This window comes from Uloborus diversus, chromosome 1 (genome assembly GCF_026930045.1).
Source record: "Uloborus diversus isolate 005 chromosome 1, Udiv.v.3.1, whole genome shotgun sequence".
Classification (NCBI taxonomy): Eukaryota; Metazoa; Arthropoda; class Arachnida; order Araneae; family Uloboridae; genus Uloborus; species Uloborus diversus.
The window spans coordinates 135,099,471-135,125,290 of record NC_072731.1 but is presented as its reverse complement, the minus strand read 5'-3'; the positions used below and the strand labels follow the sequence as shown (position 1 = coordinate 135,125,290).

General features: G+C 30.8%; 1 protein-coding gene across 1 annotated transcript in view; it reads right to left on the bottom strand.

The window, feature by feature from the left end:
• Positions 1 to 17,573: 17,573 nt before the first annotated feature.
• LOC129235201 (receptor-type tyrosine-protein phosphatase kappa-like) overlaps positions 17,574 to 25,820 on the bottom strand; it is a 115,232-nt gene continuing 106,985 nt past the window's right edge. The window contains 2 exon segments of the mRNA XM_054868911.1: positions 17,574 to 17,903; positions 19,365 to 19,500. Of these exon segments, the coding sequence (XP_054724886.1) occupies positions 17,838 to 17,903; positions 19,365 to 19,500 (202 nt within the window). The 3' untranslated portion in view covers positions 17,574 to 17,837.

The following is a 25,820-nucleotide window of genomic DNA, read 5'->3' as shown; positions in this document are numbered from 1 at the left end:
TTTTTGCAATTTTTTCCAACATAAATTTATTGCTAGTTTATTCATTAGCAGTTTCATTTTGTCAGCAGAATTTATTATTATGGGATTTTAAAGGAAATTTATTGCTTAACGATTTTTCCACCAAGGGAATCATGTAATAAATTTCGACTCTCAGTTCCATTTTGTCTTGTTTATCTAGTTAATTTACAGTTTTTGCTATTAAAACTGTCTACTGTTCATTCTCGTTGCTTTTACAGGATGTCTTTTCACCCAAAAGCTCACTATTTGCATTGAAAAAGAGTCTGAAACCTTAAAACAGGTGTATGCAGTAATCTGCTAATTTTGTGTGGTAAAACGTTGTTGATTACCAGTTACATATTTCCATTGTTTCTTTGATACCATTATATTAATAGTTTTATTATGATTATTGTAAATTATAGAGTACAGTACAGAGATTCTCTGTATGTGTTATCTTTATTATAATGAAAATCATAACCTTCATAATGGTTGATACAATTATCATCTTGGAGTGATGAGGTTTACTGAAACTTAGCATTTAGCACAGTATATGTTTTGCGCTACCTCGTTTGTATTATGGCCCAACTTAAACTTTCCGGCACAATGTTTTTAATTGCAAATGTAATAAAGTAATAACTTACAACAATCTGATGGTAAATAGCGTTTGGCTATCCTTAGTCAAGTTTGAAAGATGATTTATTAAGTTATTGTTAGAGTGATCAAACGGTTCTAATTAAATGATCATACAAATAAATCCTTGATAGGAACAACTCAGGTTACTTTTCTAGTGACAATTGCTCAAATCTTTAGGTGATTTTGAGATTTTTTTTAAAAATAACCTATACATAGCATTCTTATGAAAGTTTTGTTATTGTAAAATCATAATTTATAAAAAACATGTTTACACTAAAAACTTTAAAACAAAACAAATTTTGAAATAAATAATAATAATAATAATAATAAAAAGAGCTAACTTCAAAATAGCTCTAAAAAGTAAAAAATGACTCCATTCCAAAAGCATCATGGACCTTTCTTTTAAACATAATTTTTTAAGTGTGCACAAAAACAATATATATAACCAAGTGTAACCATATTTTGGTCCACATTTTTTAACAACAGCTCAAAAATTAGGAACAAAACCTTCCCCCAAATACTGTTTAACTGAAGAACCTGAGCCCATTTAAATTCATGTTTGTCAATGATGCATGGTTATTGTTACGCATACTATTGTCTAATTTCTTTTGTCCTGACATCGAAAATTATGCTCAAAAGTAGTGTAAATGATGTTTTAATACTGAAATATAATTTTACTTTTTGAAGTAGATTTAAATTTGGTTACTTTTTTTCCACAAAAATTGTTTAGTGTTATGTTCCAGGGTAATAAATCAGTTAAGGTGATAAGATAACTGCAACTCTTGTACTAGGCATTGAAAACAATTATTTTTGATCTCTGTCTCTCAATCGCACAATTGATATACACCAGGTTGTGTCTGACAAATGTTGAAATAACATAAAGTTACAAGTTCATTTGCAAATATTGTTGTATTTCAATATAGTTTCTACAGTTATGATATTTTTATATAAATGCGAGTAGGATAATGGAAATTGAAATCTTTTTAATGAAACATCTCTGAATATACCCTTATAAATTTGTCACCCTTGTTCATTATTCCTGAAATTTGTTATGGTTTATCTTTGAATCACCTATCACAGAAAGGACATGAGTCATATTTTTTTAAAAATTTAATTTTCAGTGATTTTGCTGTATTTTTATGTAGCCTAATCGATTAGTGCAGAAGAATGAGTTCCATTGCACTTAAACCTTTTATTAAGTAATTAAAATTTTTGTTTGGTGTATAAAAAGCAGGAGTCGTAGACACACGTTGTTTCAGGTCTCGACAACAATAAATTTACAGCATGCCACATGAGAATATGGCCTAATCACAGAATCACTGGATTTAGTTGGTTTAACGAAGGGAAGGCAAGCATTGCCAATGCTCTATCTGTTAGAAGAGTAATGATTTTACATTAAATCCTGTTTAGTCATTCAAACTTTTTATTAAAAAAAAATAGAACTCATGCGTTTTATATGATAAAGGTCTAGTTGGTATTATAATGTTAGCATAAAATTGCAAGTAAAGTAAACCATATTTTTTAAAACGAGTTTAATAGTGAATTTTAGTAAGAAATAAGAAGACAAAAAAGAAAGGAAAAAAAGGTCAAAGTCATATGTATATAATTAGCTTCATGAAATACTTTCTGTCTTCTTTTTTCTAGTTTATGTTTGCTAATAAAAATTTTCATGTAACAGCTTAATAATAAATTAAAAAGCAAACAAACTATGCATGTTAAATTAGTCACCTTAATCAAATACTTTTCTCCCAGAAACATTTCTTTTTGCTTACTTCTCGTGTCTGGTTTTTGGAGCGAATTAATCTATCTTGAAAGTGGAGACTTGGTACAGTGACCACAATCGTATGAATTTTCGCAACAAACTAATTATTTGGTCCTCAAGAACTACATCAATAGGAAGATGTAAAAAATAGTTTTTCTATGTAAAAAAAAAGGCATTGTTTTAAGCTTACTTAATCGTTTATTTTTTTTTCATAGATTTTTTTTTCTTCTCATTACTGAAGGATTTTGTTTTCTTATTATCATTCATTGTTGTTTTTTATCATCTAATAGAAGCCTGGCACAAAGAAGATAGAAAGTATTTCATAAATATTTTAAATTTTATACATAAATACTTTACCCCCCCTCCCCCTCCCTTTTTTTGTCCGTTTGTTATTTTTTATTAATTAATTTTATTAACTAATACTTATTGAAAACAAATGCCTTGTTTTACTTGCATTTTATTACTCTTTAATAGATTTTAAGGCTACTGATACATAAAGGGCATGAGCTCTATTTTTCAAAAAAAAAAAAAAGGTATAATTAATTTAAGTAATGAAGTAAACCCCGATTAAAGGTGAAACTAATGATCCCATTTACAGCTAGAGTAGCACACATATTCAGTTCATCTCTAAATAAAATTAAAACTTTTAATTGAATTGTAAAATGTTTCATCTGCTGTACTCACTCATACCTTTTATAAAATCACCCAATCATTTATTATGCTCATGTTTTGGAATTTATATAAAAATTACAAGTATGGCTATCTTAATTTTTTTAATCAATACTGTTTACTTTCTTTCCTCTAAGGTTTATTAAATATATGGAGTGGAAATCTGCTCTGAAATGAGAGAGAAGATTGTTAAATTTTATAAGTTAGGACGGGGGACAATACTGTTGTCATAAATAAGAACAAACTTCATAAGGTTGTATGAATATTTTATTTTTAGTAACTGCTGAAAAATCAGCAGAGAGTATACAAGCTCAATCAAAAGTTTTTCTTTTCTCAAAAAATCTTATATTTATATTATACCAATAGTATCTCCATAGAACAAATTAAACTTAAATAAGATGAAGGGGGTAAGGTATACAGCACCTTCCTCCTCTTTCAAGTTTTCTATCATGCTTGCTTTTTCTTCCAGCAACTAATTGTGTAATAGCATGACTTTATAGTATATGACATTGCATTTTTACGTTTTTGATTCTTCAATGTTACTCAATTTGTTTTTGTTTGTTCAATATTGAGCCACACATCGCTGGCAGAGTCTGGCAGTTTCTTTTCAGTGCCCTTTTTTTGAGGAAATTAAATTATTCTTTTCAAAATCACTCAGTATGTGAAAATTGCTAAATATTTTTGTGAAAAATTGTTGAATGAATTAATGTATAATTTTAAACCTTCTTTCGTTACATAACTTGGGACATATTGTTGACCATTATTAAAATTTTCTTAATTTATTGAAAGCAATATGCTCTTTTATATTTTGTTAATATTATTTGAATACTTAAGTATTTTGCATTTCAAGAAATAGAAATCAGAAATGATTTCTAAGTGACAGAACTTAATGCAGAAAGTTAAACTTTAGTGTCTACAAAAATGGCTTTTTGAATTTTCTCAAAATTTCTTTCTTAAATCAAAATAATCGATGTCTCAAAAAAGAAAAAAAGATTTATGCAAATTCATCTTCTAAAATATTATGGTTTGCACGTAAAATAGTACCAGACTTATATTTCATCCATCAACATTAACTTAAAATATCATAATGAAACAAAGTTTTTGATATATTTTTTGCTTTTTACTTGTTCAAATTTTTGAAAATAATTGAGTAGAGAATTAATGAAATTAGCCTCTATTTTATAAAAATAAACTGCCAAACCAAAAATGTATATTGCTCAGATAGAATGAAAGTAGCACAGCTCAAATTTTGCTCACTTCCTGCGATCGGATTCTTTTGAAATTTGGCACTCCGCCTCAGACCCAATGAAAGTGTAATGTTCTATAATCAAATTAATTAATTATTAATTGTTAGTCTGTTCCAATTTTAATCAATATTTTGGAATAAATTCCAACAATGTGAAGAAGAAAAATAATTAAAAAAAACATTAAAAAATGCTCTCAAAAATTATTTAATAATATCTATAAAAACCTTTGATTTTTCTGCATCAGACAAATTTTGTTCCATTGTTTCAAGGTAATTAGAACAAGAGTTATTATTGTTTTTAACTGATTTCATGCCAAAATTTAGGTGAACCTTTTCAAAGTAATGTAAATATGATTTCAGCACACATACATGGATGACTGACATTGATTAGCTGGATTACACAATTACTCGACAGGAAATTTATCAGCACAGTTGAATGTTTTTAGAGCTCAGCCATTGCACTTTAAGAGTATAGATATTCTTTTTGGAGTTCAAGAGACTGCGTTTCAAATGCTGCCCGAAACATTTAGTCGCTTTTTTTGGGGGGGGGGGGCAAATTTCATGAATATAAAAAATTTTGAGTTATGTTGAAATGAATATTTTTTCATAAAACATGTTAAACTAAAAGCAAGAAAATAAAATAATAGTTTTAAAAACTTAAAAAAAAAACACGCTTTTGTAGCAAAATGAACTAAAAAGTAAAAAATAATCTTTTCATGATAGTAACTGTACAAAAAAAAAAAAAAACATAGAGGGCTTCTTATCAGTTCTCTTGAATTTCTTCAATTTGTTACCCGTGCAAAAACGTAAATAGACAGCACCTCACGGTTTTTTATATTACGTAAAAATTTAGTGTTTGGTCAATTACTATCATCCAAAGATTATTTTTTACTTTTTAGCTCATTTTGCTACAAAAGTGTGTTTTTTTAGTTTTTTAAACTATTATTTTTTAGCCTTCAAAAGGAGTATTATTATTATTATTATTTTGTATGGTTGGTAAAATTCTCTAGCAGGTGACAAACGTTTGCCTTTTCCAGCACTTCCAAAAAAACAATTTGTCCCACATGTTGAGAACTACTACCCGTCTCACATACCAATTGCAAATGTTTCAAAGCATTGTGATTGCTTGCATTTCTGGGAAATACACTCTCATTTCTTGCTTTCTCACCTCATGTTTACTTTCTCTCGTTTCATATTTACTTTTTTTGAATTGTTTTTGAAACTAAAATCACTCTTTAGTATGCATTTTTTACTCTGCCAATTTCCATCACATTTTACTCAGGCATTTGTTCTACCATGTTTTTTATGTTTTTTTTTCTTAAGAGCTCTACATGCGTTTTAAATTTTGGCTTTTAATTTAGGGTTGGTTGGGGGAAGTGGGTCACTGGGGTAAATGGTTCACCCCCTAAAACTAAAATATGGATAAAGTTTTCAAACTTTTTTGCACTGATCATGTTAAATTTCATTACAGTGATTAGTTTTGCACATATTTGGGAATTAAGGAATTTTTTTGTAGGGTCATAGCACTTAGTCAAAAAAAAAATTCTGAAAAAATCTTTTTTTGCAAGTTCAAGCAACATTTTTGAAAGAAGTTTTCCACGTTAGTTTTTGTTATCTTTTTTATGATAATTAATTTTTCACGTATAGTTTAACTTAAAATTCATACAGCAACAAGAATTTTTGTATAAAATATTATTAATAAGTGTTTAAGAGGAGTGATCCCACTCACCCCATACATTTTTGTTGTACTGGGTAAGTGGGTCCTCTTATAATAATCGGTATTTCAAAATCAAAAGCAACTCTGATTAAATATTTGTATTGGTGAAATACAAGACAACTATGATGACTTAGTAGGAATTGATAGTTCAGCTACAAAAACTGTTAAAGCTGGTGATTATGTATTTGTGAAACATACATGAAAGAAAATCATTAAGATTTTAGTAGATCTAATGTTGGAAGTTGATGATACACATTAAAAATTGCTGTTGAATTTGCAGGAAAGAATAGAAATAGTGACACTTTTTATTGCCATAGTGCAGAAGATGTAGTGTAATTACTGAGATGAAGCAATATCTTCCTTAGCCAACTTTATATAGACACAGTCATTTAGTGTTTTCAATTTCTTTTTCAACCTATGGTTTTGTCAAATTTATTGAAATTGATATCAATCAACAGTATTACGTTCATTGAATACACCGTTATATGTAAAAGTAAAATATATACCTATTGGCTTTCAATAAATTTCACAAATGAAATTGTTTTGTTTTTTGTTTTAAAATTTTTCCGCAATACAGATTTAAAAGATAGTAAATCTATACTAATATTATAAAGAGAGAGGGTGGATTTTTGTGTGTTTATATATGTTCGATGACCACTGCACCGATTTGAAAAATTCTTCACTATATGAAAGGTGCTTTTTTACTGAGTGTCATAGGCTGTAATTCGAAAAAATCCGATAAATATTTCTTTTTTCATTCCAATTCTGGCTTAAATTTCACATAAATTCCCAAATATGGGAGTGAAAAAATGCTTGCACATATTAATATTATATATCGTTGAAAAGGGTAGAATTTTCGGCGTTCCAAACAATTTGTTTCAATGCTCTGACTTAATTACGGAGGGAATAATTTGCGTTTTTAGCTCAAACTTTTTTAGGCTTAGGTGAAATTTAGGCACTACTTTCTTCATTAAATATATCAATAAAAAGTGAAGGAATTGTCCCACTGTTTTCTTTTTGACACCATTGGAAAAAGCAAACATTTTTTACTCCAGATCTCTCTCAACCTATTGTCGACCTTCTATCTTCAAAGGAAAAAAAGTTACAAGCGTTTCTAAATTAATTTCAAAAAATGTCATTTTGATTCAAATTGTCAACCATTTTATTTTCGCATTTCTATGGTTACACTTTTTGAATCCATTGTTTCTTTCCTTTTTTTGCATTTAATTTCTTAAAATTATTTTATTTCATGTTTCCATGATTAAGCTTTTAAAATCCATCTTTCGCATTTTAATATCTGTCATCATTGTTTGGAAGGATAATTTTGCATGGTGTTTTTTTTTTCTTTTATTTAAGCCTGATTGTTGAATATATGTCACTTTACGCAATTTTTATTCTCAAGGCAGACCGGGTAAAGCCGGGCAAGGCAGCTCTTAATTTTTAAAGATTTGAAAGCTACTCCTAATGTGATTTTATACTTTTTTGTTTGGCAAAACATTTATTATTGCCAAAGAAAAAACATCCGCTTCACTCGCAAAAGGGCTAGGTTCCGGTAGCGTGGTTGCTTGGCGCGTTAGGCACTGAGCAGTTCAGTCTAGGATTATTGTTTTAAAGCAACCGTAAATGTAATTCATTGTTTTGGTGATTTGTTTTGAAAGAAAAGAAACTTTTGATTTGTTTTTATCCAAGTGTAATGTACAACATTTTCTTCATTTTTTCTGACGATGATTTTTGAATGTTCCACGGGATGTTTTTTTTTCGTTAGACAGATGGATTATGATAGCGTTGTTGCTGGGCCAGTTTGGCGATAAACAATAGAGTTGCGGAATTATTTTTACATTTGAAAGATATTATTTGATGTCTTTTCTTGTTTATTTGGCGAAATATTTTTAATTGCAGTAAAAACCGCTTCACTCGCTAAATAGGGCTTTAAAGCAACTGTAAATCAAATTTAATGATTTGACCAAAAGTTTTAAATTCCAAAGAATCCCCCCCCCAAAAGAAATTTTAATAGTTTTTTTTTTTTGAAAAGGTGTGTATGCATTTTATACAAAGAAAAATGATCATTTCACATCAGAGGGGTAGGGGGCGTCATTTTTTTTAATTCAACGGACTTCCATTAAATTTTTAGCAGGGGCATCACTGTGCAGGTACTGCTAGTATCTCATACATAAATGCATTTGCAAAAAAATAATTCACTCTAAAAATTTACATACTTGATCATGTAAGACCTCCTTTCCCCTTTTTTTTAGATATGTTTTATTTAAATTTTAATAAAAGGAGGGGTGACCCACTTACCCCTTACTATGGAGTGAGTGGTACACCCATCCAATTTTTAAAAATATATGAATCTTTAAGAATATTTAAAGCATTATTTTAAAAAATAATAATGAACTTTTGTTTATTAATAATGAACCAAGATAAAATATGACAATAAGTTTAAATTTTTTTATTTCAAATCTTTTGTATAAGGTTTCAAAAACCAACTATTCTCAAAAGGGGTCCCACTTACCCCAACCAACCTTATCTGTTAGAGAAGTTGCAATATTTTTTTCAATTTTTCTACTGTAGGAAATATGAGATAATTTTTGAAGTGTGTTAAAATTGCATTGATTTGAAAATGAATTAATCGATTTAAAATGTTATCAGTATAGCAGTGTGATAGTATTTTTTAAATTACTAATGAAGGGATATATTTATTTCAGTTGTAATATATATCTAAGTACTCATGTTGGGAAAAATATAGTGGTTACTTTCAATAAAACATTTCAAATTTTTTGGGGTGAGCATGTCAGTTGATAACACTGGTTTTGGATTTTGTTTCAAATGTAGATTTTGCTAAAAGTTTTTTTAAAATGTAAGTACAGTAAAACCTCGTTCACACGAAGTCGACGAAGGGACGCCAAAATACTTCTTACCGATTTTGCAGTTTATTGGATTTTGTGTAAGCAGACAAGTTTTTTGTTTGTTTTTGGGTCTCAAAAAATATAGGAACCAATGTAATTTTGTACAAAAAATGCACGCCCGAGCAGAAAAAAATTACAGTTTAAGTAAGAAACACACATTTCTCTACGACAGTGAATTTTTAAACATCTGATTTTTCCTTGATTACAGGACTAGATTTTTCCCTGCAGTGTTGATGGGTAAAAAAACACTTTATCGCTTTCAGACCTTAAACCTCTACATTGGCAGAACAGGTGTCCAGATTAGAATTTTTTTTTTCGCGATGAAATTTAAAATCTTGGTTTGTCAGCCACTTGGTGGAGATTTCACCGTTCATTCAAGCTTTTTCACTGTAAGCATAGTCTACAGCTATAGTTCGTACTTTCTTGAAGCAATGTGATTTCCCTATTTTCTTACACAAGGAGAAGAGTTTTCGAAGGTAATTTCATGTAAAAGTATGGGGATTTTCTTCTTTCTTTTCCCTTTTTTCTTCAAGACCTTAAAATTGTCTTCGTGTTATGGGGGATTTCGTCTAAATTTTCTTTGTGTTAAGCAGTTGATTTAACACTAGTTTGTAGCTTTTTCTGATGAGGAATAGAATTTATTTTGGGCAAAGTGAGTTCGTGTTTACAAGGTTCGACTGTATCAACATTTTTAAATTTAAATCGTGCCTACTGGCTGTGAGAAGTAAAATACATCAGTGTTAATACAATTGCATATAAAATAAGTAAAAAGAGTTCAATCATTCTTCTTTGGTGAAAGAGTTTTTATGACTTTATTTTGTACTTGGTTTTTTCCCTCGTGTTTCAGTACAAAATTTTCAACTGTTTTTACTAGTGCCCAGTGTGATAAACATTTTTTTTTCTGTGATATTATTTCATTGTGATATTATATGTCTTAAAAACTTTGTGTTCATCTCCAAAGCTGTTTTATACTTTTAGAAACATGTATATCTTTTTTAATAATACTATTTAAAGTATACATAATTGTAAATGACAGAATTAGTCACTTTTTCCTCTATTTCCATTGTAATTACACTATTGTAAATAAAATGAGCACCATAAATAGTTTTGTGATTTCTTAGTGTGTTGTTAGAATGTTTCTTATCAACTTTAAACAGACTTCACTAATAATCATTTTACTGAAGAGTATCATTAAATAGATACATAACCATAAACGATTTTTAATCATTAAATTTTTCTACAATTTGTAATGTACTTACACTTTTTCAAATAAGAATGAGTATGGTCTATAGTGGGTTTCTGGGAATTTAAAATATTTTTTTAGTTTGAGCAGGAGTAAAGTGCTGAAATTACTTGATTTTGACTGTGCAGAAATATGTTTTAGATCTTATTGTTCATGAAATTAATTTTTCATTCAAATAAAATTGAGCTTTAAGCAAAGGTCTTTGTACGTTGCAATAACAATAGCTTTAACTGATTAAATTTATGTAAATCATTAAAGAAAAAAAAGTTAGATATTTTTTCAAAGGTAATGCAAAAACTACATACTAATGTTGTATAGCTTAATACAGTAAAACCTCTGTTCCTGCTGCCTCGATTCAATGATTAGCACTTCAAAAGGTTCAGTTCTTTAGCTCATATAAATAATCTAACAACTATTCAACAACTTTTCTGGACCTCATCCAATGAACTTATTTTTATCTTTGATAGACTTATTATTTATTACTTTTTATGACTTTTTTAAAAAACATCTTAGATTAGATTATATTTAGTCTTAGAGAGGTTTTCCTGCATTATGAAAATTGATTTCGTGCCTTCTAAAGCTTTTATTATTATAGTGCCAGTCATGTAATAAAGGTCTGAATTTTTGATAACGCTATGCAGGTGACTTTAAGGAAAAAAACAAAAATGGACCCTTGTACAGGCAAATTTTCAAAGCCTTTCATCTATAGGCAATTTTGTTGGGGCAGACTAACATTTATAGGGAAGAAAATGTCTCTGCAGCTTTAAAACAGAATTGAATATTTATTGTAAATGTGGTTTTACATTGCATATGATGCTATAAACTAGATAAATATGTAAAGTAAGAAAAAACAACGTCAAAAAAGCACAAATTGCCAATTATCTTATCTAGATAAATATGGTTAGTTTGTGAAAAATATTTCCTTTTAGTAAATATAAATTTTAAAAGATATCGAGACATGATAATAATTTTTTTCATCTCTAATGACCATATTTTAAAATTAATTATTTCTCAAATAAAATATTTTTTTCAAACTAAATTAATACCCATATTTATCTAGCTTAGGTCATCATATGCAATGTACAACCACATTAATGGTAAATATTTAAGACTATTTTTGAGCTGCGGGACCGTTTTCTTCTTTATAAATGTCAGGTTGTTATGATGGAATTTCCCATATCTATTTTTTATCATCGTTATATAATTATGTAGATTTTCATTCAGTAAATCATAAAATTTTCTCTGTTTCTGGTACTTTTTTTTTCTTTTTTGGATTTTTGTTCAACAGTGGTTAACTATTTGTAAAAGTGAAAAGCATTTCAAGTATGAAATATTCCTAAAAGTATTGACTATGAAAAGAGCTGATCCTAATTGGTTATTAGTAATTTTTGGATTGTTCATCCAGTTTATTGGCCCAAATTTCAAACTAGTGTTCATGGGAAAAATGCACTAGATGTAATCAAAGAAATATGCCATTTGGCAACCTCAAATACGTGTTTGATTTGGAAAAGAACAAATTAGAAGCAGAAGGCAAATGAAAAAACTCTATTTGTTTACTTTTTTTTTCTGTTCAAGGGAAGGTTCCCATAAATGGCATAGTGAAAAATAGCTTCTGGCAATCTGTTTCTTTACTTTCATCTATCTTTTTGTTGACAGAGCACAGGCTGTTTGAAGAGAAATTAAAATTTTCCAATAAGATAAAAATAAAGAATACTTGAAGTAATCTTCCGGAAGGGTACTAGGGGGTACAGAAGGGTACCCCCTAGCAGAAAACTACCAGTATGTACCAGTCTCACTACTAAATTTCCTGTACACTATGCAAAATCATATAAGTTTTGCATTTCTTAAAATCAGTATTGATTTTGGTACTTGCAGCACAATAAAAACAAAAGTTTGAGCAACCATTTTATTCACTTTGTTTATAACAACGGTTGATTGTTACTTTGAAATAATTGCTCATACACTGGAAAAAGATATTTATAGACTTTATTGACATAAAACTATCCAAAGTTCAAGAAGTGAAGACATATTTACAATTGGTGCTTTAAAATCTGAATGGTGTTTTCAATAATTTGTAGAGATTTCATCAGAAATATTTTAATACCCCATACATCAATCAACAATATAACAATTTACTTCATAAATATTGCACTGTACATTTTGTCTTTAATAATTTTATAGTTTTATTTAAAAAAATTCTGTTTTTGAATTCAGTCATAGTTATTCAATGTATAAAGTTACACTGTTAAAATATAAAATACAAGAGCAAAAATTATCAGTTATTTGTTTTGGGAATATGTACTCTGATCATCTATATTTTACTGTTCTATAGCGGTATTAATTGTACCCTGTTTAAAATTGTTCTGAATTTGTAACATACTTGTTAAATTTGCAGTGATAGAGACATTTTAAATAGTATAGTAAAATAAAATAATGTTCATTATGTTTTACAAATTCAATATGTTACTATGAGCTTTGCTTGAGATTTTCAATGATTAATAAGCTAAAACGATGGCAAGGTAAATAATTGTAGCAAAATTTGTTCAATGATTGCATATATTTTTAAAATTCAGTATTTTATTTAAGCTTTGATGTCTATTTGTCTTTTCATGCGCCATTTATAAAATTAAGAACATGCAAAACCAAACTAAGATGTTAATGAAAACTTTTTTTTAGCTATTTTATACTATTTGCAATTTTTTATTTTAATTCATTTATTAACTTTTTTTTTTTTTGAAATATTTTACCCCCAAAACAAACTGGAAAAAAAAAAAGAAAAAAAATGACTGTAATGAAAACGCCTTTAAAATTTAAATAACATCTTATAAAAAATGTGCTAGAAATGAGCTGAAAACAGTTTAAAAATGAGCTGGAAATTGTTTTAAGTGGTGAAACAACACAGTGGGATAATGTTTTACACGTTTTTTTAAACAGTTTTTTTACAAATTGAAGACAGTCACAATTTTTATATTTCTGAATAATACAATTAATAGATTTTGTAAAAATTCACGAGCAATCCAAATTTTATTCATACTTTTTTAATATTTTCAGTATGTGTTTGCTAGCTTTTTGAATATATAAACTTTAATATATGTCTTAAACATGTATTAAAAGTGTTGTTATTGATTTAAAACAATGCATCTGTAAGCTTTAAGTCCTAATTTATATATGTATATATACAAAAGTAGCCAAACCTTCATACATTGAAGATGATGGTGATACAAAATTATTAAAATTTTAATTTAATTTACAGAAACAATGACTTTAATTACTTAGAGAATAATTGTTACATATTTAATTAAAAACTCATATGAAAAAAGGCATCCATTGCCTTTTCATGTTCAGTTTCAAATTGCTGTTCTTTAATACTTGAAACACTTCTTGAAATATAGAAATTATGGAAACCTACTAACAGTACAAATGTAGTTTTTCCAACCACTTTTACAATTGTATTTCAAAACATTATTTTAAATTGTGAAATTTGAAAATGCAGTATAATAAAAGAATATCATAAAAATAAATACAGAAATATATACAAACAATCTAATACCAAACTGACTTTTAATGAGTTTATAAAAAAATATTTAATTACTATAGTTTTATTGCTATTTTTCTTCTACTTGTCACTTATAACTTCAAATAAAATGCAATAAAATATGTGCACTCAATCAAAAGTATATTTGTTTAATTTCTCACTACTAATGTTTTGGTTTTTCTTTTTAGAAGATGAGGGCTTGGGAAACAAAGGTTTTGTAAGTGGAATATATAGATATAGCATAAATTTCAAAGGGAGGATTACTAAAAGTTCATAAAGCATATTTTCTTTTTTTTTTTTTTTTTTTTTTGTTAACTAGTTATGAATTTTAGCTCTCTTCTCAATTTTGAACTAAAGAAGGATTTAAAAAAAAAAAACCACTTTGGGAAAGAAAAGCATATAAGTAAAAAATTTAACTGTGAGAAGAAATATATTTTAGAAATTCTGACAAAGCAATATCTGTTGATATTATAACACTGCAAATTACAAAGACATAATTATCTGTATTTTCAAGTTTCTTTCTCATTTTGAAATGATGTTGTGTATATTTCTACTATTTTAAAACTATAAATATGCAAATTTTCAAATTTTACAAAAAAAAAAAAAAAAAAAAAAAAAAAAAAAAACCATTTTCAGAATGGAAACTGCAAAGAACTATCTCTAGATCTCTAATCTCATCTTTACCACGCATCATTCATGTGCATTTAAGTACAAATTTTGTCATTGTTATAAAAATAAAAATTTATTTTTTACTTTTGAAAAATGTCTTAAGTATATCTACTTAATCTGCAATAACAATGGAATACCTTTCTGCATTTCCAACCTAATTATGAATATATTTTGTCATCACAAAATTAATACCATTAGCAGTGGTTCGACTTAAGAGTTCTAATCATAAACTATAATTTTAAAGTTTTTACCATTTTGCAAATACAATAGCTATCTTATTGAAATGGCCTTATCTTAACGTTTCATCATTTAAAGCACTATTTTTCCACATGGTGTGAAGTTTTAATTGCACCTTTTATATATGCTAAAGAATAATACATTCAGTGCTTATTACAAAATTTCTTCAGTCTTTTAAAATATTATATACTTATACTCAGAGCTTGTAAATTTATGTATTTTGTGTCACAGATAACATATTTTTTGGAATGATGTACCATAATATTTTTTTTCTGAATAACATATCATCCCATGATAGGTTTATTAGTTTTCTGAATTGAATCGTTTATTTCAGAAACCAGTCGAGCGATAAAATTGATAATTTTTGGAAAACATCTACATCACCATTTTAAGTTATTCAATGAGGATTACAGCATTGTTTATTGAAAGAAATATACTTAAATATGTATATGTATTAATTTTAGTTTAAGACATTGTAATCCGTATAGAAAAATTTTAATATGAAGGTAAAAATGCTTTTTCGAAATTTTAGAGTTTGTTGCTTGATTGTTTTTTGAAATAAATGGTTCAATTAACTTACATGCAAAACTTTGGATATATGTTAGGGTCAGTTAATAAATAACGAGGCAAAGGCTATAAAGCAGGTTTTATTCAACCTTTTCAAAAATACTGAGCGAAATTGTTTAAACACTTGTCGCTCTGGGAAATTAGTCGCATAATTCTGTGCTCATAAAAGTCTTTTGGCTTCTGCTGGAACCAAGTATGCACACACTCCTTTACTTCATCCTCCAAACAAAATCGTTGTCACCAAAGTGCCTTTTTGAGTTCCTCAAAGATGTGGGATCATATGGGATATATCTAGACTATTATAGTAATAAGAGGGATAGTTCAAGTTTTCCTACTTAATTTTTCGCAAAAGTTCCTTTTTTGCATTGACTGTGTGTGGTTCTGGTACACTTTTATGTGCTGTTATCCTGTTGCACAATAACGTTAGACTACAGACAGCAAGGCAACTGAGAAACTTTTGCGTAAATTTTAGTCAGAAGTCTTGAGCAACCCCCTTTATAGTCCAGATCTACCCCCATATGATCCTACATCTTTGTGAAACTCAGGAAGGTATTTTGAGGACAACGATTTCATTCGGACAATGAAGTAAAGGAGTGCGTGCGTAATTGGCTCAAGCAACTGCCAAAAGACTGTTATGAGTGCGGAATTATGCGGGTAAATTCCCAGAGGGGTAAGTGTTTAAAGAATTTCGGTCAGTATTTTTGAAGAATGTCGAATAGAGTCTGTTTCATAGCCTCTGACTCGTTATTTATTGACTGACCCTCATTCTAATTCAAAGCTAAACGCTGCTAAAAACGTATTGGCTGCATCATAATTTTTTGTCCCAGTTATGTACATTATAGCTTCTTCCTAAATTGTCATTGAAATATTCTGTAATTGACTATTGAAATTATAGTATTGCTGAGGAAATAAATGACTGCAATACTGTAATTCATCTTAAGCTTTGTGCTAAAAAACAAGTGCAAGTGATATTACATTCGTGATTTTGTAATGGAGTGTTTAAAATGCTCAAGTGAGGCAACCTGCGAATAATATTAACTGGATGAGATAGTTCAAAAGACCAACAAGTTATTTTTTAACTCTATACAAAGTGAGAATTATCGTGAGATCTAATCTACAAATTCATTAAATGTGAAAGCTCGATTTATAAACTAATTAAACTATGTTGGGAGCGTCGTTGCCCTTCAAACTTGATTCAGAGGTGTACAAAACTCATGATGATAGTAAAAGGAAAACTGGAGGTTTCAAAATTTTAGTAAGAAGGTAGCTCCATGTTATAAGAATATCACACATTTTGTTTCTTTTTATGTCCTTTTTTTATCAATTAATCATGCGTTATGTGCACCTCTCCTCTCACTATTTAGTGCTTTTGTATAATAAATAGAATATTTGTTAATCTCACTTTTTATACTAAGTACGTATAAATCTACAGTAACTATAAAAGTGCTTTGTAAATTACCTAAAAAAACTATTTTCTGTTTCATATCAATTCGTTTTGATTCCACATAGCAACTATGTGATGTGATATACCAAAACATTCTTAGGAAATCTATATCTGTAGATCTGTGAATTATTTTCACATTTATGATTAAAAGTAGCAAATAAATTGCAACAAAAGACTAATATCTATATAATTATTTCAAAAACTTTATGATGTTTTTTTTCTAACATTTTTATCAGTTTTTGCTGGCAATAATTCATAACATTTTTTTTTTTTTTATCTCAACTGAAAGTAGTCTAACAAGAGAAGTTACGCGCTAAAACTTATTTTGTTGTATGTATTTATAAAAAACAAAATATAAACAGCTGAATCATGGACATAATCATAAAAGTATAAGGCTGGAATTTTCTCTTCTAGTCCGGAAATAGAAAAGGACAATGTGTATGGGAAATAAAATGTTCGTAGCTCTTTGGATAACTAATCTTACAAATATTCTACATAAATACATTTTCATATTAAATTACGAGTTTTAGACTGAAAATCTACTAGTGGTTATAAAAATAATAATCTTGCATTTATATTGCTTAATAGGTATTAATAATACTCAAAAGTTCCTAAAATATGTCATATTGCTAAAAAAAAAAAAAAAAAAAAAAAAAAAAAACAATAAAAATAAGGAAAATTATAAAATCTCCTCAAATGAATGGAACTATGAAGATTTAATTGCAAGTCAAATTAAATTGAGTTTCTAGTTTAACATATTGAAAATATTTTTTATTAAAAAAACTCTAGAACATTGCAAAAAATAACCTTCCTTAATGTATAAACGATTATTCTGAACGATAACATTTTTGAGTTCGTTGCTTCAAGTCTCCTTACATCGATGGTTAGACCAACTTGCACGTCAAAACATTTTGAGGGGATTTTTACTTCCAACTTTGAAGTAACCCTCGCATCAGTGTTTTAGAAAATAAAAGAAAGAAAGAAGATAAAGGAATAATAAATAAATAAATAAATATGTATATATTTATATATACGAGTATATATATCAGTATAGAAGATGGACCCTTGGAATTAATTGGGGATCGAGGCTCTGTCTTCAGAACCTCGAGGGAAGAGTTATTTACTCTCAAGTGTAGGCACCGGGTAAATTTCTGCAAGAAAAGTTCTTTTCATTCAGTCGTTGGCCCGTGTTGGAGGGAGTCGTGACTTGGTTCAATCCTTATTGTGAAAGTTCATGATGTAGTTCAGAAGTAAATCATAGCAGTACTTGTACTCCGTCTAAAAGGTAAAAAGCATACACGTTAAAAATAGGAATAAAGTGTTCAAATTTTATTCTACTCCTTTATGATGTCAAGAAATTTCTATGAATAAAAATGTTGGGAATCAATTCAGTTGAAAACTTAAAATAAGTGTAAGAGCATTTGATCAAAAAATAGCACAATGTTAAAAAGAAACATGTCAACTTTTTTGCAAGAGAAAAAATTTAATTGTAGTCTGTTTTATCAGTCCTTGTACATGGAACAGAAACTTGGTTCATCAGAGCAAAATATAGATGTTTCGGACCCCAAAATATCGAACTATGTGAATAAAAGAAATGTCTGAAATCACTGTTGCAGCTAACTTGGAGAAAAATGACGAGAGGCAACTGAGACTTATATCTTCGTGGAATCAAACATCACGAAAGTCACCTGTAGTTAACATTTTGATTGAACAAGTATTTTGCTTCAGTATCAAAAAAACAAAAAATCCAGTCCTAAGCATCCAGCCAATTTGAATTTTGATATCTTGAATTCAAATTACTTTTTTTGCTATCACGAATTGCGATAAAACCCTACGCATTGAGTTTCTTGTTTCTAGAAATGGCTCCTATCGCAATTATAATTGCGAAAAGCATAATTTGATTTCAAGATGTTCAAATTCTAATTAATGCTAGGGGTGATCAAAGGCAAGCCTGGAGAAACAAGAATGGCGTGAAGTCATATTGTCAGATGAATCCCAGCTCTGTTTACAACATCACGATGGCTCCTGCTGTGTTTGGCCGCATCGTTGAGAGCTAATGGTTGTCGAAGAAAATCACATACCATGCTGTTGCTAATGTTGTAAAAATGCAGAGTCTTGTCTTGCAAATAACCCATTTCTTAACTCAGGGCTCGTGACGGTGCTGTACGATCCATTGAACCTCCCCCCTCCACGGGAAGGAGTTTGTCATCTTCGTTATTAGTAACTGTGGAACTCTGAAAGTACAGTACGAAGTTTCTTATAACCCTCTTGAACCCGGCGATTCCATATTCGGCAGGCAGCCATAGGATCTCGACCGACCCCTACAGCAATACTGAGATACAATAAACCTCAATCCCAGTGGACTACGATTCAACCTCTATCATAGGTATTGCAAAAATTTTCTCCCACTAAATGCAGTTCGCTTCAGTCGCCAACAGTTCATGGGGACAAATTATTGGAGGAAATTTCTCCCCTCTACAGGTTTGTGTCCAAATTGTTTTTAAATTCTGTAGAAAATCTGAAGACAAAATTAGCAAGCTGTGAAAAAATATCTTCAGATTTCTACAAAATTTCTCAAGAAAGCGGCACTTTCTAGAGAAAGTTTTGAGATCTTTTTTAGAGGGGTGAGTACAACAAAAATACAGTTAAATCTGATTATGAAATCATTTTGTTGTGTAATTGATTTTTTTTTCATTCTAAATTTTAGGTATTGTTCTTAATGTGTGTAAAAATACTCACAATGTTCTCCACTAGCTGTGGTCGATGCCTCCTGACTACTTTCACTGCCGTGAAGACATCTACCTCTTCATGTTCGATCGCTTGTTCGATGGCGATGCTAGCCGCACAATACACACCCAGACGACCGTAGCCATTGCTACCAAGAAAGAAATTTTTTTTTTACAATTCACTCCCGTGTGTGCATTTTCTGCTTTGATACACTGTTACAAGGGTTCTCAAACTTTCCCGACTCGAGGTACCCTTTGAAGAATTAGAACTTACTCATGGCACCCTAATAAATCTCCATTTTTTTTTTTCGAGATAAGTGCGTAAAAAGGGGCCAAGTAATGTTACACTAAAGTTCAAAAGCTTGGATCTCGCTTCGTTAGGATTGAATTGCTGCCGCTTTTGCATATTCGTCAGATGACTCACTAGGCGGTATCCAGAATTTTTTTTCGGGAGGGGCCCGAATTAGCACATTGCCCTAACACACACACACACACATATAGTATATATAGACACACCAAAAGCATAAAAATGTTAACATAGAAGACTTTTTGTCTCTATTTTTAATGATTCCACTGTTTGGACTATTGTTATTTTAATTTCTTATTATTTTTCTTATTCACCTTGTAGTGGTAAGGATAACAAGAGAGTGTCCCTTTAAGTCGGATGTAGAAGATCCATGATTTCAGGGGGTCCGGGGGTTTTCACCCCGAGAAATTTTCGAAAAAAAAAAAAAAAAATCTGTATTTTGAGGCCTTATATTAGGTAATTGAGACTACAAAAATATGAAAAAAAAAAAAAAAATAGGCAAACAAAGTCTTTTAAAAGTTATATATTATTTTGCAAATCAAGATCAAACAAAATAAAAATTGCTTGCTCGACAAATCATGGAACTTAATGGACAGAGAGGAGAAAAGAGAAGCACTTCGTCATCTGCTCATATCGGCTTTTAGTGAAGTTTGTTTTTGATCACTTCCCCTACCCCCATTTTTTTTTCATTAAATGCCCTACAGTATGAAAATTGTACAAAATAGTTTAAAAGAAATGGTGTAGACATTCAGAAAATAAGAACGGAAGAGTAATTTTCTAGCCATTTGGACAATTCATACTTTATTTTCTTGATAAGGTACAAAAGTGAAGAACTTTTCAAGGAATTTCAAAAACTTAAATAATTTTCAAAGACTCTCGAACAGTTGAAATTATTTGAAGCTCTTTATTTACACTTTTTAGAAGTTGATTGCACAGTCTTACAAAATGATTATAACTTTGTAAGACACACCCGTTTTAAGTTAAAAATAAATGCAACGAAATAATTCTCGAAACAAACTTTTTCTTTTCAATCACAAGTAGTCCAGAAAATGAAAGAGAGAAGAGTAAGTGTTATTTTTTCCCTCATACTAAAGGTATTAACAGTATGCAGTAGAAGTAAGAAAAAAAAAGCAATAACAAAAGAACTTCCATGATACTGAATTCGGCATTAAATAAATGCAAGACAAGAAACATATCAGTCACAAAAATGATCTTGAAAATTATGCTACAAAAACGCGAGAATCCTGATTTTTGCATTTTCTACTCAGGATGTATCAAGGAGCTGAACTTGGCACAGCTTGGTAACAAGATACTCGCCTAGTTGGAAACTAGGGGCCCAGCCTTTGGGGAGTCCCCGGCTCGAAATCAGTACAGTGTAAGTTTTATTAGAGTTTTAGGAGGAGGAGGGCAGGGTCGTGCACAGAGGGGAGAGGGACACTTGTTGGCCCGTTCCCGAGCTTAAATGGGGCCCAATATTTTTAAACCTAGGGTTGAAAATATGGGTAAACAATATGAAGGGGGCCCAAAAAAAGTATTTGTGACAGCCCCAAAATTTCTGTGCCCCCCCTGGAGGAGGAAGTGCACAGAAGTCAGTTTGGCAGACTTGAAAAGTCTACCGAACTGACAAAGGGCCTGCCTTAACCCTGGACTGCCCTGAATTGAATTGGGAAAGAGAGCAGGAAGTCCTAATTGAAGGTCTAAATTGCAAGTGTGCCTTGCAGCTAATGAGAACTAGTACTGCTTTTTCTGTATTTCTTCAAAATTTTATAAATTTTGAATAGTAGCAAAATTAAGAATAAAAAAAAAATCATTTCCTTTCATTTTCCTTTTCTGACATTAGGAACTTAAAAAAAAAAAAAAAAAAACTTGTTTTACGGTACAAATCATTTTGGGTTTCGGGGGGGGGGAGGGTCCCGGGCTCGTCAGGCCCCCCTCTGGATACGGCCCAGATGTCTCATACAAGCTAAGAAAATCATAAAATAAAGCAAAAATGCAAGTTTCTATTTCCTTTTTTAGCAGTTATAGCAAAGAAAAGCGATTTGGCATTAGGATCATGAAGGGCTCTAATGAGGAAAACTTCTTCACGCAAGGTTGAAGATAAAAACTCCAAAAAGTTCTACCAAACTAAAAGGAATTGAAAGAGTTTTTAATATCAATAGGTACAGTGGTTCCCAAACGTGTTCGTACACTTTGAAATTTTTTAGTAAAATCAAAATAACGCGAAACTGAATTCGAATATGAAGTCCAATATTTTTTCACATCATTCCTATGTCATTCTAAATAAAACCCTGTAGTTTTTCAAAATATGGACGGATCTTCTTTTTGAAATGTGTCAAAAAACGAAGAGACAGAGAAATAATACGCCACAAAAGTCTCCGTACACACTCAAATATTTTCGAATAAATTCATAATTAAAATTTATCATATGTCGATTTTTTTTTATTTTTGAATTGTGTTGACCCTTAAAAGTCATTTGGCTTTAATTTTTTGTTTATTTATTCCTTAATATTGTGCTTATTACTTTAAAATGGCTGGTATTCGTAAAAAACCACAAACACCATTTGAAATTTGAATTTTTCCTCACAGTATCGATAAATTGGTTTGAAATGTCTCGAAATTAGTTAATTTATTCCATTCTATAGTAAAGTGCTTGATAAAATGTTTTAAAGACAAGAATCGAACCGAAAACAAGGTAAGGAAAGGCGAAGTTGACAAAGCGTGATCGAAGATTTACAGTTAAAAAATGTATGAAAAATACACATTTGATTGCTGTAAAGGTTTCTGCAGAGTTTATTGAAAATTTTTACACTTAATTTTCACCTCAAATTGTTCGCTAATTTATCTGATTAGCTGGATTAAATGGGACCACTTCCCGCAGAAATTTTCTTGGCCCAGCGAAAAACAGAAAGCTTTCGCTTTTCGTCGCAAAATCAGTGATAAATAAGCTCAAAACGTTTTGAAATTACGTCTTACTTACAGATAGAAATGAAGTCAAGATTATTGGTTGAATTGTTGTAGAATTGTAAATAGAAGAAAAAATTAGGAACTTAATCTTAAGAACTTAGTTGGAGCAGTTAACCAGGACGATGAAGGTGTTCTTGTGTGAGGGTGCATATCAGCACCAAGACTTAATAGTTTAGAATTTTTTGATGAAATAATGAATCATGCTGCTCATTTAAATATTTTAAAAACGAATTTTAAACTCTTCGCCGAAAATTCGGTTTTTGGAAAAAAAAACTTTGTCTTTTTATCAAGATAACGATAAGAAGCACACGGTTTTCAACGTTTGCATCTAGTGCCTCAAAAATTGTCCTAAAGCTTGGAAAATACCTCTTCAATCTTCAGATTTGAACTTAATGTAACATATTTAGAGATATCTGGAGGCTAGATTACGAAAATACGGCTTTGAAACGAAAATAGAGCTAGAAACAGTAAGACTCGAAGTGTGGTTATACACTTACTCAGACGTTACGCAAAAAAAGAAAGAAAAAAGAATGAAATCTATTTTCAGACGTTTAAAAGGTGTTGTTGATACTGCATAATACTCACTAAATAATAACTTAATAAAAAGTTAGATTATTCAATAATATATAAACATTTTTAAAGTGTACGAAGACTTTTGTGAAATAAAATTTTCGGCACTTTTTGGTTTTTGATTTTTTAAAATTAAGTTTTAATATTTAAAAAAAAATTCATGTGGTTTTGTTGAAAATTGATCATAGGTCTTATAATTAAATACCTATTCCGAAATATTAATTCTAATTAATGGATAGAGTCCTATTTCATTGAAAGTCGTAGGTGTACGAACACTTTTGGGAGTCACTGTATTTACAGGGTGTTCCGTTTTAACCTGCAAGACCTTTGTTTTCGCAACCGTTAGCCCTAGATGTATACTTCCAATTGCAAAAATGTTCAAAATTAGATGCAGAGTTAAGATATTGAAAGTTTGAAGCAAAAATAAAAATCAGTCAAAAAAATACAAATTTTACGGGCCCCCATGTCCTCTAACTTATATCTAAGGAAATACACTCCTGTTTGTGAAAATTGCAACACCATGAAGGAAGCATCAGAATGAAATTTAATACCCAGTTGAGTGGTAACGGTACAAATAAATAATTACATTTTCAAACCAAACAAACAATAAAAAGAGATAGAAATTAGTATTTTGTGTGGCTACCACGCGCCGCAATAATATCTGCTACACGATTCAGCATGGAGTGAAACAAAGTTTGAATATCTGCCTGCGGAAGAGTATTCCATATTGTTTGTATGCGCAACCAAGGTTCGTCTGTCGAAGCAACAGGACGAGGATCACGAACGAGACGCCGCCCAACGAAATCCCACACATGTTCAATCGTTGACATATCCGGGGAATATTCAGGCCAAGGAAGAAGCTGTACCTGCTGCGAATCAAGGTAGGATTTGACAGTTCTGGCGATATGTAAACTGGGAATTATCCTGCTGGAATACAGCCCCTGATGGCAATCCTTGGAGGAAAGGAATAGCTTGGAGCTGTAAAACTTCGTTTATGTATCGGGTACTGTTCAAATTGCCCACAATGCGTAGCAATTGTGATCGTCCATGATATACTATGGCACCTCAGACCATAACTCCGGGTGTTCGTCCACTGTGGCGTTCGATAATACACTCCGGAATGTGCCGTTCACTGGCAAAGCTCCTGACACGAATTCGGCCATTATGGTGCCACAAATTGAAGCGGGATTCGTCAGAAAAGACGACCTGCTGCCAATCAGCCCGCCAGCTCCTATGCACATTGGCCCATTATAGATGCAGGTGGCGATGGTTTTGCGTGAGAGGAATCTTGTATAAAGGAATCCTTGCGCGCAGCCCACGCTGCAGCAGACGTCTCCGAATTGATGAAGCACACAATGAAACACCTGTAGCTGTTGACCACTGTGCTGCCAATTGTCTAAAAGAAGCTGTGCGGTCCGTCAGCGCCATACGCACCAGGTGTCTGTCATCGCGAGCTGACGTCACATTTCGGGGTCCACTCCAGGATTTCCGACCCTCGTCCGTCCACTGCTTCCGAACAAGATTCTGCCCCGTTCAAACTCCGAAATTTGCTCCAATTTCGCTTTCTTTCGTCGAAGAGGCATAGTAATGGTTCAGTTAACGTTTACTCTAGCATATAACCACCGATAATCATGCATGCCTCGCTACAGCCATCTATTTATATTCGGTTGGATCCGCCGGCCGTTCAGAGTGCGCTGCTCAGCATACGCATGCGCTACCGGTCTGCAATTCTAATCATTTGCATTTCATGCCCTACTTTACATTCCTGCAATTATCTGCTCACTCGTGTAAGTCCTTCGCGGTGTTGCAATTTTCACAAACAGGAGTGTAATATTCATTGAAAAACAATTCCAACACAAAAAGTTTGAAATTAGTAAGACCAATATTCACCGAGATATGAAACGCAGCGTTTTGTGACTTTCACCACTTTTCATTCGCCATCAGTACCGCTTTTTGGGAGGAAATATAATAGAATATGTGTTTAAAATTTTACCTGTGCATAGAGAGTGTGGTTTTTCAAATTTTCGTATTTTTGTCGTGTGTTTTTTCGTATCACGGCATAACATTTGCATTTATTTTTGAATAACAATGAAAAATAAAAATACCTTGTTTTTCTTACTTTGACGAACTGTCATTCTTCTGAAAGGGCGGTAAGTTCCAATCTCTTCTTTTGTATGGTCCCATAAAACTTTTAAACTGGAATATCTTCCTGAGTTTTGGTCGCACAAATGTCAAGTTTTTTGTGTTAGTAATATCTTTCAATGGAGATTATTTCCCTAAAGATAAGTTAGGGGACCTGGGGCCCGTATAAAAAGTCAAATTCTGTATTTTTTGACTCATTTTTATTTTTGCTGCAAACTTTCAATATCTTTACTCTGCATCTGATTTTGTACATTTTCGCAAGTGGAAGTATACACCTAGCACTAACGGTTGCGAAAATAAAGGTCTTGCAAGTTAAAACGGAACATCCTGCATATAAAACCACATTGATAACTTCAAAAACGTTACGAAAAAGTCAATGTTTACTTCCATGGAAAGGAGAAAGATCGACCGTCATTTTCGAGGCAACTAATAATTTGCTGTTTTCTCTCTGTTTTTTTGGTCACTCTTGGGCACAATTCGTGCATA